Source organism: Cydia splendana, chromosome 17 (genome assembly GCF_910591565.1).
Source record: "Cydia splendana chromosome 17, ilCydSple1.2, whole genome shotgun sequence".
NCBI lineage: Eukaryota > Metazoa > Arthropoda > Insecta > Lepidoptera > Tortricidae > Cydia > Cydia splendana.
In genome coordinates, this window is record NC_085976.1 from 1,220,449 (window position 1) to 1,234,396 (window position 13,948).

At 38.0% G+C, this 13,948-nt stretch overlaps 1 protein-coding gene across 1 annotated transcript in view; it reads right to left on the bottom strand.

Annotated features, from left to right (window-relative positions):
- LOC134798618 (acetylcholine receptor subunit beta-like 2) overlaps window positions 1–13,948 on the bottom strand; it is a 69,146-nt gene that overhangs the window by 52,321 nt on the left and 2,877 nt on the right. Inside the window, exon 2 of the mRNA XM_063770981.1 lies at window positions 1,128–1,226. Coding sequence (XP_063627051.1) covers window positions 1,128–1,226 — 99 coding nt within the window. The remainder of the gene's footprint in view (window positions 1–1,127; window positions 1,227–13,948) is intronic.

The following is a 13,948-nucleotide window of genomic DNA, read 5'->3' on the forward strand; positions in this document are numbered from 1 at the left end:
TGTGCAAGCCATGTGACTATAGAATAGCCTGGTGACGAGTAGTGAGTGTGTCATTGATGATGTCAATGAGGTTTGTTTACTGTATGTGCTAGTGCTGCCACCACGCAGAGCTTTACCTAATATTCCCTATTTCATTCGATGGCGTGACGTGACGTACCTAGTACGCGTTTGTATTGGTTGGTACAATTTTATTTCTTAATTTTAACTTAACGTTGCTGCCTTGGCTACCTTTTGTTTAGCTTCGTTTGTAAAACTAAACTTCTCTTGTGCAGAAAGTGGCCCGTTTCTCTCCTGTATCGGAAGATCTCGCTGGATTCTTCTCCTTCTGTCAAAAAATAAATAGCACTATTATTTGAGTGAATTGCAAAAATTTTGTACATAGTTAAGCACCAGTAATTAGTCTAAAGTTAATTGATTCCATTGTGTTACCACAGTTAAGCCATTTATATTTAAGTTAGATGCATGAAAGTGTGCTAACGTATGCTATAGACTTATATGTGTACGAATTAAGCACAATTAATAAATACAATACAATTTACATTGTCTATTTTGGTAACACAAATTAACCAATTAAGTTAATTAAGACTAATCACAGCTTCTTAACTGCGCTTAATTACGTAATTTTTTTTTGCAATTCACTCATTTAAGACCTGCCTATTTTGTAAAAACATGCCATGCGATTAAATAAATTAAAAGACCTGTATGTTTAGTTTTATTAATCAATTAAAATGATCTTATAGCTTGAAGCAGCAGCATACAATCGGAGTTTTATTAAAATGGCAGTGATGGTCAAACAATAAAAAAAACATCAAGGGATATATACTTGTTACATATAAAAAAAAACTTAATAAAAAAGAACAACGTATTTTTTATCAAGGAAATAATTAACATAATGATTCTGATGAAATCTTGAAATTATATAGGTAGATGTAGGTACAATACAAATTTAAAATGCGGAACTATGTCTAAATCTGAACTTTCACATATAAGTACATGAGAAGGGTTTTAGCAAACTTTTTACAAATACATATGAGTCTATCGGAAAAATCTGTACTTCTATGGCTATCTAATGATCATACTTTATACCTTACTTTATCACTAAAAAAAGAATAGTAAAATGATTAAACCTCTGTCAGGAAACTTCGGCAAGGGCCACAGACTGAACGGGTAGAAGTACGCGTTTGGCATCCTCCGCACCACGATGGTCTTCTCTTGCACCTTTGAGTCTGAAACAATACATTTCAACAGGTTTAGCAATACATATATATCAACTCCTTTCTACTTAAATATTACACATACAACGCGTCTGGGCAGCTTTACTGTGTTTTGTGTTGCCGCACTTTCAAGACCAAATTTGGATTTGCGAGCCACGCTCGCGCCCACGCACGTAATAGTTAAGAGTGTTAAGACCCTTTTTTTAATTTGTCACAGGATATCGCCGTCGACGGATACGTCTGGGAGGACATCATCATCATCATCATCACTTAAATATCTCTTCTTCTACCTAGCGTTATCACGGCCTTTGCCATCAGGGTCCGTTTGCCTACTTGCTTTTTTCCACTTTGCGGGATCTTGGGCGTCGTCGTCTCGTGTGAGCCCGTTTACGCTCATATCTAGGTAGGTAGTTAGGTACTAAAATATCTATCCGCATAAAATCAATTTATACCTATATACAGGGTGATTCATGAGACGTGAGCAGGACTAATCCTGCACACTCCGTAACTGATAATTGATCGATCACCGTCGTATTTAGGTGAAACAACCACACTTTTTCCTATTTTTTAACTTTTTGGTGAGGGCAAATTTAATCCTCTACATCATGGTCACCCTACAAGACCTGATTTATAAGTATAAACCATGTAAACCTCTTTAACTTTTTGATTACGAAGAAAATAAACTGTCAAACTTGAGTGAGATACGAGTTTTCAAAAGTAACCAGACTGCGATGACAGTGATGACATTCAATTTGACACTGAATAGCGGTAGTTTAGTATTCTAATTATAGGGTGACCACGCAAGTCGTAAATAAATTAATAACTTTTTTTTTCAACACGACTACAAAATTAACGTTAACCTCACTAATACTGATACGAATGTGTTGCTTATAATTTACCAAATGCGCAGTATTAGTCCTGCTCACGTCTCCTGAATCACCCTGTCCTCTGTATACGCACACAAGCTTTTGATTATTTTGCACAAAACACAAGTGATTTTTTTCTGATTTAAAATGTCTGTATGACCCTTTCTTATAACACGTAGAAGACAAACCATGGGACAGATGTAAAAGTATGTCATAATACGGTTTTCCTTCTGTATGCATGACATACAGTATAGTTTGTAAAATTTATAAATATACCAAAAAAACGATTATAATTTACAATAGGTCTGACTGTTTCATCACAAATAATTGAATATCAAAATTCAACATGACTGTATCAACATTCGACTCATCACCCCAGAAGAATCTCGATTTACAAATGATATACCTACTGAAATAATGATCCTCAGTCTTCCACATTCTACAATGAAACTAGGAAGTATCAAGTGTCCTGTTTCTATAAAGAATCAGGAAGAACTACCAATGTCAACCGGCTGTTTTGCACCGGTAATACTGAGAGACCGGGGAAAATTCCAGTCATCGTAATTGACTAACCCTGGATTGGAATTGATTCCATGATACGTTTATCATCGTCGTTCTTTATTTACCAACTTTATCAATCAAAATTGAGGTGGTTCTTAATTCGTCGGGATTTTGTTTGTACCTATTATAAAAAGGATATACATTTAATTACTGTATTATTTGGTCCTGAAGAAATCGTGCAATGAAAGCATTTTGCTGGATTGAGGGTTTATTTGAAACGGAAAAAGTTGGAGTGGGTGTCCGTTTAATATGAAGCCAGTGAGAGCCATTCCAGCCGAATCAAAAGTGCATGTCACAAAAATGCAGTCAAAAAAAAATTAAACGGTAAGTATAAAAAATTATAATCTGTAGGTACATTGTTTTATGTTAGTAAAGCGATATTTATAAGTTATCCTAAATATGTGTGTCCAACAAATGGCAAAGGGTCAAGAAGAATGTTTTCTTTGTGATTTAGTAGTACCTAAGTACCTAATATTTATTTACTTATTCATAAGATCTAAGTCTAGTAATAGTTTAAATAGTTTGGGACTGGTATTGTAGACCAGTGTCCCTTAGTAATTATCCTCTTGCACCAGCCCTTCGCTGTTACATCAACACCGCGCATTCAGAGCACCGCTCCAAAAATAGGGTAAATCAGTTGACAACATCCTGTCAAGTGCAATATTTGGGTCAGTCGAGACCAAAGACGCCGCCGACCGTTGACTCTTGCCTACACACACCTCACTTAGCGTTCCAGCACAACTGTCTCTATCATAAAGCCGCTGTTAGTAAAGGATGGCAATCGTCGAAAGGTGTCAAGATTCTTGAATAGGCGAGATGATTTTCACAGCGTGGTTACTACTTGTCGAGATGCGGGTGATTAAGTGTTTTGTTTAGTTTTGTCTTTGTCGTTTGTTGGATGAGAGTGAAGGATGGGTGGATGAGAAGGTGCATGAATGTTTGTGAGTAGTCGGGCAGGTCGCTTGGAGACCCGTGGCAATGATCTCAATAGTCGCGGGATAGCGGTCAACCGCGCGCCGATGGCCTACCTCGCGTGTGGGCTCATTCGGATCTGTTGTATCACAAGATTACATTTAGGCTAATTTTGTCTTAAAAATAATTATTTACTAACCATGCTCGAACTTTGAACGTTTATCTTTCTGATTTATAACAAAATTTTTGGAATGAAATTGAAAACTTTTAAAACACAGCGTTAACATCATTCACCTGAGGCATCAGCCTGATCTGCTTGACTCCAGATGTTTCTATCAATTATCATAAAAAGGATTAGCCTGTAGTTGAAGAAATCAAAATATACACGGGAGTGTGAGATTTTCGAATCAAATAACTTGTAAAAACAGTAAAACGAAAGTATATTTACTTATATTCTTATGATTAGTAATTTGTATTCCTATTGGAACACATTACAATTTTTCTTAAAGCTACTAATTCGCAAACCACGTGTCGCCGTCTTAGTGATGTTTGCGTGCCTATCGCAATTGGTAAACGTTCGCTTCCTTGTGACGCACTCCTCGGTACAAAAGGACGTTTTTGCGACGTTCCCGTTGGCACGTACCGCGTTTCTGATCCCGGTACAGCGTGGCGTGGGTGCGTGGGCATCGCGTAGGTGCAAACGCTGATTTCATGGCATGCTCGGTAGGAGGATATCGCAAAATATTGATTCTTTGAGAACTAAGAATGTTAAGGCCTTGAAACCTAAATGAGTAATTATCTAGGTACATAGTTTTAGCTGGTGATGGTCTCCTTGCCTAGTTGATAGTGAACTTGCGTTGCGGAAACTGGAGGTATTGGGTTCGAATCCCTTAATTTTGGTGGTGTGAGTGCATCATCATCCTCCTCGCACTGTCCCGGCTTTTAGCCACTGCTCATAGGAACCTGGGGTCCGCTTGGCAATTAATCCCAAGAATTGACGTAGGCACTATATACCTAGTTTTTGCGAAAGCGACTGACATCTGACCTTCCAACACAGACGGTAAATTAGGCCTTGTTGGGATAGTATGATTTCCTCACGATGTTTGCCTTCACCGAAAAGCTACTGGTAAATATTAAATTATATTTCGTACAAAAAATCCGAAAAACTCATTGGTACGAACTGGGGTTTGAACCCGCGACCTCCAGATTGAAAGTCGCACGCTTATACCGCTATAGGCCACCAGCGCTTTAGCACTACATCCTTCCATATTAGTCATTAGAGATGGGCGAAATGTGTCAGTAGAGGGAAAAGATTGATATATATCTTTTTACCACTGGGATATGTATCACTCTTTTAAATCTTTATATCCGTGTGTATCAGTTGTCCCGCTCGTAATTGTATCGGCACTTACTGACTTTGCGTCATCTTATGAATGAGAGAGAGACAGAATTGTTATTATAACGTGGCGACATTTTCATTTTCATTTTGTACCATGATGGATATAGATTGGTACATTCACAAGGAAGCTTGATTTGGTTTGTATTGACATGCGCAAGAATATATTTGCCTAATAAAATACCTTATTGCTTTTTGTTTACATTTTATTAAATGCAATGCAATTTAACTCATTAACCGAATTAATAACTCATCATTGCAATTTGCATTGCATCCTGCGCGAGCGAGAAATACTATACTATCTACTTCTCGTTCCCGCGGAATAGCGAATGACGCGTCCGAATCCGCCTGAACGACCGCTGTCGTTCGTTCGTGTTACGCTACGTCTTACGTAGGCGAACAACGCGCGAACGCGGCGCGGCGCGGCGCGGCGCGGCTAAATCAATCCTTTGATGCCCATAGAAGTATCCTACGTAAGCGATCTCGTTGCGAACGCGGCGCGGCGCGATTTGCACGCGAATGTCGGGCGGCGAGGCGCGGCGCGGCGCGGCGAGACGCGGCACGGAAAAAACAAACCGTTGTTGCATATGGAAGTGTCCTAGGTGAGCGAGTTTGACGCGATGGCGAAGCGGCGCGGCGGCGGCGCGGCGCGGCGCGGAACGGGCGCGATCAATCCATTTGATTTTTAGACGCGAATATGACGCGGCTAGAGGCGTTGCGTATATAGAATTACCGGCTATGATTTGATTAGTCGACTCCCGTTTGATATCTTTATAGGTTTTCCTGTAATCTATAGGCACAAAACTAAAAAATATTCAAATTCGCGGAAATTGGCACAAAAGACTTAACTCCAGTAGCGTCTATGGCACTTACGACTATTCTGAGTTCGCTGTAATAAAGATTCGGCAAAGTAATTTATGTCATTATTTTAATTTTTTTAAGCTAATTGCGAAGTTACAGCTCACAGAAAAGAGCAACTACTTTGGTTTTTAACCGCCTTAAAAAAAAGGAGGTTCTCAGTTTGACCGGTATGTATTTATGTATGTATGTTTGTCCGTGATTTTGGTGCGGTTTTCAGTGGGATTGAGAGTGCGAGTGCGAGTGCGAGTGGGAGAGGGAGTGGGTCCCTGTATTACGTGCGCGCAGCAAGATCAATCGATCGTCATAATGAGACAAAAATAAATAAAACGAAATAAAAAAGTAAAAATATAAATAAATCAATTAAAAAAAAACAAACATAAAAGCAAAATAACTTAATATAATTTCTTTAAAAAAACCGGCCAAGTGCGAGTCAGACTCGCGTTTCTAGGGTTCCGTACATAATTCCGACTCCCGCTTGACTTCACATTTCTAATAGGTTTTCCTGTCATCTATAGGTAAAGAACTATTTTGTATATTTTTTTTTCAAAATTTTAGACCCAGTAGTTTTGGAGATAAATGGTCATTTTTTGGCTATTTTCTTAAATAACTTCGAACCTATGTATTTTAAAATTATAAAAAAAACATGTCCATCTTTAAGTTACTAATGTACATATGTGTACCAAATTTCAACTTAATTGGTCCAGTAGTTTCCGAGAAAATAGGCTGTGACAGACGGACAGACAGACAGACGCACGAGTGATCCTATAAGGAGTATAAGGGTTCCGTTGTTTCCTTTTGAGGTCCTTCCAACCCACTGAAAAGCACAAAATATTTTTTTATATACCAGACCCCACCCCTATCCTTGTCCAGTCCCTATCCCGTCGTAAAGCCAATTTCTGCCAAAACGTAATTAATCCATACTATCCATACTATATTAATACTAATATTATAAATATATATAATATTATAAAGGCGAAAGTGTGTCTGTCTGTCTGTTACCTCTACACGCTTAAGCCGCTGAACCGATTTAGTTGAAATTTGGTATAGGGATAGTTTGAGTCCCGGGGAAGGACATAGGATAGTTTTTATGTCGGTAATCATCCCTGAAGAGAGTGCAAGGGGGGGGTGGAATTGAAAGAGTTAATGAATTGCCTAATAATTGAAGCAAGCAATGCGCGAATTGAATCATTGCTATTAGAATTATCCAGGCGCCATACCTACTTTAGCTGCTGTCACTAATTCCACGCAGACGAAGTCGCGGGCAAAAGCTAGTAATATTATAAATGCGAAAGTGTGTCCGTCTGTCTGTCTGTCTGTCTGTCTGTCTGTTACCTCTTCACGCTTAAACCGCTGAACCGATTTTCATGAAATTTGGTATAGAGATAGTTTGAGTCCCGGGGAAGGACATAGGGTAGTTTTTATCCCAGAAATCCCTCTTTAAGGGGGTGAAAAAGGGGGTGGAAGTTTGTATGGGGAATCAACAACCTTTTCTTCAACAATTCTTCAACTTCTACTTCTCTAACTTCAACTTCTCCAACTCGAACTTTTCCAACCTTTTCAACGTCGTTAACTTCAACTTCTTCAACCTTTTCAACTTCAACTTTAACTTCTCCTACTTCAACTTCTCCTACTTCTTTAACTTCTTCAACTTCATCAACTTCTCTAACTTCAACTTCTCCTACTTCTTCAACTTCTTCAACCTTTTCAACGTCTTCAACTTTAACTTCTCCTACTTATTCAACTACTTCAACCTTTTCAACTTCAACTTCTCCTACTTCTTCAACTATTTCAACCTTTTCAACTTCTTCAACTTCTACTTCTCTAACTTCAACTTCTTCAACTTCAACTCCTACTTCTTCAACTCGTCCTTCAACTTCTACTTCTTCAACTTCTCTAACTTCATCTTCTCCAACTCGAACTTCTTCAACTTCTCCAACTTCTTCATTTTCTACTTCAACATCTCCTACTTCTTGAACTTCAACTTCTCCAACCTTTTCAACTTCTTCAAGTTCTCCAACCTTTTCAACTTCTTCAAGTTCTCCAACCTTTTCAACTTCTTCAACTTCAACTTCTTCAAATTCGACTACTCCAACCTTTTCAACTTCAACTTCTCCAACTTCCTCAAATTCAACTTCAACTTCTCCAACTCTAACTCTTCCACTTTTGCACCTTCTTCAACTTATCCAACTTTTTTTAACTTCTCTAACTTTTTCAACTTCCTCAATTTCTCCAACTTATTTATTTTCCTACTTCTTCAATTCATCCAACTTCTTCAAATTCTCCAACTTTTTCAACTTCTTCAACTTCGACTTCTCCAACTTCTTTAACTTCAACTTCTCCAACTTCTTCAACTTCAACTTCTCCCACTTCTTCAACTTCAACATCTCCTACTTCTTCAACTTCAACTTCTCCAACCTTTTCAACTTCTTCAACTTCTTCAAATTCAACTTTAACTTCTCTAACTCGAACTTAGTCAACTTTTTCAACTTCTCAAACTTCTTCAAGTTCTCCAACTTTAAATTGTCCAACTTCAACTTCTCAAACTTCAACTTCAACTTCTCCAACCTTTTCAATTTCTTCAACTTCTCTAACTTCAACTTCTACTTCTTCAACTTCAACTTCTTCAACTTCGACTTCTTCAACTTCTTTAACTTCAACTTCTTCAACTTCTTCCACTTCTTCAACTTCAACATCTCCTACTTCAACTTCAACTTCTCCAACCTTTGAACTGCTTCAAATTCTCCAACCTTTTCAACTTCTTCAACTTCAACTTCTTCAAATTCAACTTCAACTTCTCCAACTTCTTCAACTTCTCCAACTTGAACTTCAACTTCTCCAACCTTTTCAATTTCTTCAACTTCTCTAACTTCAACTTCTCCTACTTCTTCAACTTCAACTTCGACTTCTCCAACTTCAACTTCAACTTCTCCAACCTTTTCAATTTCTTCAACTTCTCTAACTTCAACTTCTACTTCTTCAACATCAACTTCTTCTACTTCGACTTCTCCAACTTCTTTAACTTCAACTTCTACTTCAACTTCTCCCAGTTCTTCAACTTCAACATCTACTTCTTCAAGTTATCCAACCTTTTCAACTTCTCCAACTTCAACTTCAACTTCTCCAACCTTTTCAATTTCTTCAACTTCTCTAACGTCAACTTTTTCTACTTCTTCAACTTCGACTTCTCCAACTTCTTCTACTTCAACTTCTCCAACCTTTTCAATTTCTTCAACTTCTCTAACTTCAACTTCTACTTCTTCAACTTCGACTTCGCCAACTTCCTTAACTTCAACTTCTTCAACTTCAACTTCTCCCACTTCTTCAACTTCAACATCTTCTACTTCTTCAACTTCAACTTCTCCAACCTTTCAACTTCTTCAAGTTCTCCAACCTTTTCCAACTTCAACTTCTCCAACTTCTTCAACTTCAACTTCTCCAACTAGAACTGCTTCAACTTTTTCAACTCCTCCAACTTATCCTACTTCTTCATCTTCAACTTCTTCAACTTCGACTTCTCCAACTTCTTTAACTTCAACTTCAACTTCTCCCACTTCTTCAACTTCAACATCTTCTACTTCTTCAACTTCAACTTCTCCAACCTTTCAACTTCTTCAAGTTCTCCAACCTTTTCCAACTTCAACTTCTCCAACTTCTTCAACTTCAACTTCTCCAACTAGAACTGCTTCAACTTTTTCAACTCCTCCAACTTATCCTACTTCTTCATCTTCAACTTCTTCAACTTCGACTTCTCCAACTTCTTTAACTTCAACTTCAACTTCTCCCACTTCTTCAACTTCAACATCTTCTACTTCTTCAACTTCAACTTCTCCAACCTTTCAACTTCTTCAAGTTCTCCAACCTTTTCAACTTCTTCAACTTCAACTTCTCCAACTTCTTCAAATTCAACTTCAACTTCTCCAACTCTAACTGCTTCAACTTTTTCAACTTCTCCAACTACTTCAACTTCTCCAATTTCGACTTCTCCAACTTCTTCTACTTCAACTTCTCCAACCTTTCAACTTCTTCAAGTTCTCCAACCTTTTCCAACTTCAACTTCTCCAACTTCTTCAAATTCAACTTCAACTTCTCCAACTAGAACTGCTTCAACTTTTTCAACTCCTCCAACTTATCCTACTTCTTCATCTTCAACTTCTTCAACTTCGACTTCTCCAACTTCTTTAACTTCCACTTCTTCAACTTCAACTTCTCCCACTTCTTCAACTTCAACATCTTCTACTTCTTCAACTTCAACTTCTCCAACCTTTCAACTTCTTCAAGTTCTCCAACCTTTTCAACTTCTTCAACTTCAACTTCTCCAACTTCTTCAAATTCAACTTCAACTTTTCCAACTCTAACTGCTTCAACTTTTTCAACTTCTCCAACTACTTCAACTTCTCCAACTTCGACTTCTCCAACTTCTTCTACTTCAACTTCTCCAACCTTTCAACTTCTTCAAGTTCTCCAACCTTTTCCAACTTCAACTTCTCCAACTAGAACTGCTTCAACTTTTTCAACTCCTCCAACTTATCCTACTTCTTCATCTTCAACTTCTTCAACTTCGACTTCTCCAACTTCTTTAACTTCAACTTCTTCAACTTCAACTTCTCCCACTTCTTCAACTTCAACATCTTCTACTTCTTCAACTTCAACTTCTCCAACCTTTCAACTTCTTCAAGTTCTCCAACCTTTTCAACTTCTTCAACTTCAACTTCTCCAACTTCTTCAAATTCAACTTCAACTTCTCCAACTCTAACTGCTTCAACTTTTTCAACTTCTCCAACTTCTTCAACTTCTCCAACTTCGACTTCTCCAACTTCTTCTACTTCAACTTCTCCAACCTTTTCAATTTCTTCAACTTCTCTTACTTCAACTTCTCCTACTTCTTCAACTTCAACTTCTTCAATTTCGACTTCTCAAATTTCTTTAACTTCAACTTCTTCAACTTCAACTTCTCCCACTTCTTCAACTTCAACATCTACTTCTTAGACTTCAACTTCTCCAACCTTTCAACTTCTTCATGTTCTCCAACCTTTTCAACTTCTTCAACTTCAACTTCTCCAACTCGAAATTCTTCAACTTCTTCAACTTCGACATCTCCAACTTCTTTAACTTCAACTTCGACATCTCCAACTTCTTTAACTTCAACTTCTCGTACTTCTTGAACTTCTACTACTCCAACCTTTTCAACTTCTTCAACTTCAACTTTTCCAACTTCTTCAAATTCGACACTTCTTCAAATTCAACTTCAACTTCTCCAACTCGAACTTCTTCAACTTTTTCAAATTGTCCAACTTCTCCAACTTTAAATTGTCCAACTTCAACTTCTCCAACTTATTCAACTTTATCAACTTCTCCAACTTCTACAGCTTCTCCAACTTCTTCAACTTCTCGAACCTCCAAGTTGGAGTGGAGGTGGAAGTGATGTTATGATAGAAAAATATGGTTGTCTGTAAAGTCGGTTTACGGACGATAATTTTGCGTGATAACGTCATAAGAAAACGTTACCATGGAGATTTGTCCACAACGTGACACTTTTTCGTGCATGCTACCGGTGTTCATCGATTTATAAGACGTTATCACGTCAAAATTAATAAATAAATAAAAGAAAATAATATCTTAATTTCGTTACAAATAAAGAAAGTTCGCATTTTTGACTAGGGGCTATTCATAAATTACGTCATTTCAAATTAGGGGGGGGGGGTCTGGACATCGGATGACGGTAGCATGAAGTAGGAGGAAATGGGGTCATTTGAAGCATGATTTTTGGATGATTATAGGGGGGGGGGGTCCAAAATCGTCAAAAATCGATGACGTAATTTATGGACAGCCCCCTAATTGTAATTAGTCATCCATTTTGGGGGCGAAAAGAAGGATGTAATAAAAAGCAGATTTGTTTAAAAATTATGGTACCCAAATTACTAATTCCACGCAGACGAAGTCGCGGGCAAAAGCTAGTACCTAATAAGCAAATTAATAACCACCCGGGTAATTGTGTACTTAGTTTTTGATGGCGGTGCCAATTCAAAATCCCAGTAAACCAAAATTTTAGACAACGAAGAACGCTGCACTTACTTGCATAACCACATAAAGACATAGTTTACTCATAATTTAAATACGAATTTACTAAAAACCGTGTCTGCGTGCGGCCATGGCGATCGTGGAGTGTCTCCCTAGTCGGACAAGGCCGCCGCGCCGCGCCGCGCCTTCGCCGCGTTCATGTGTGAGTAGGACACACCTATACGTATCAACGTTTTGTTTCACCTCGCCGCGCCGCGCCGCGCCGCGTGTTCGCCGCGCGTTCGCCGCGCCGCGCCGCGCCGCGCCGCTTCGCGTCTAAATCGCTCATGTGTGAGTAGGACACACCTATACGTATCAACGTTTTGTTTCTTCCTCGCCGCGCCGCGCCGCGCCGCGCCGCGCCGCGCCGCCGTCGCGAGTTGTTCGCTTACGTAAGACGTAGCGTTACTTCCGTCGACGCGCGACCGAGTCATCGCTTTCGCTTTAGTAAATCGTTGCCGAGGGAGTGAGCGGTACGGATATACTGATACATTCGGATTCGTAAAGACAAGAAGAGTGATTCATGAAACGGGAAAGATATATATCTTTTTTATCTATCACTCCTGAGTTACCCATCTCTATTAGTCATTCTTCAGGCTCTGCTCGCTCTATACCTACATAGGTAGCTATCTACAAGTTGCTTCCCCTTCTATTAATTTTCTTACAAGTATTTGCTACATGCATGCCAAGTTTCATCTTCTCCGGTTTGGACAGTACTTTGATTAAGCTTACCGAGACTATTAGGTACCTACTTACTGAATATAGCTTCAAATTTTCTAGATGTAAATCTTGACCCAATCAATTTTTACCATTAGAATTAATTCCGTTCGACTCACTTGTTAAATGATCGTGAAATATTGCGTTATAACATTTATAAATATTTAATTTAAAAATTATCGTGTCATAATGTTTTTGTATGTAATAAATATCAAATGGCGAAATAAAATAATAAAAAAATTCTGAACATCCTAATTCTTTGACGTAGACGTATGGATTATTTATTTATTTAAACTTTATTGCACAAAATATATACAACAATGTACAAATGGCGGACATAATGTCCAATGGCATTCTCTACCAGTCAACCATAGGGCTAAACAGAGATGCCTACAATTATGGTCAGAAATTAATTAAAGAATTGGAAAAATAAACTAGAAAAAATTGCTCGAACAAAATTTACGAACGCTGCACAGCTAAATAAAGTACCTAAGAGGTACCTACCACTTTTTGAACAACTGTATTGAATAAATTGTTTTGTTATTAGGGAGGCGAATAGGGGAATTTTCGGCAATACTCGAGCGTGGCAGTTTAAGATATGAGAGATACCTTAGACCTAATAGAACAACCTTGTAAAGTATTTAGCTCTATATGTAGTGACGCGCGCCTAGGATAGACGATCAGATTAGTAAAAAAAAATGGATAGTCTGAAATACTCGAGCGCCTCAGATTAAGATATTGGGGGTTGATTTTAGTGTTTGAAGACTAAATTTAACTAATCTGACGATAAGTCCTTGACGCCGCCGAGTTATAGGGTCGCGAACTTGTAAAAAAAAAACGTTAATCCGGCATTCTCGAGCGCGATTTTTATTTTTTTTATTTTGAAGAATATAATCTAAAACTTACTAAAAATACAAAATCTGCCGGTTTCCGCATGACCGGAAATGTGGAGGAGCCATTTCGTCTTCCTAAGAACGCGTTGCGGCATATAAGTCGCGAACGATACATTTTACAAAAAAAAAGTTTAAATAAACAAAAAAGGTAATTTTATTTTACACAAAAAAGGTCTCTTTACATTTTTGTCCAAAGTTAAAACTTTTTGACTTGAAGCATCATAAAAACTCAAACTCCCGGTTTTTTGAGTATATCTCGAAAACTGAGGGTGTTAAAAAAAATTGATATAGATATGAAATAACGATGATTAAATTATGTGACTTTTATTATATCTCAACATTTTTTTTTTCTAAAGCTTCTCGACTACATACTTCGTACTACATTTCATCTACATTTACGTTGGTTGTATCTATCGCTTTATTGTCATTCTTAAATTCCCCGTTTTATCAAGGAGAAAGAAAGGAAAAAAA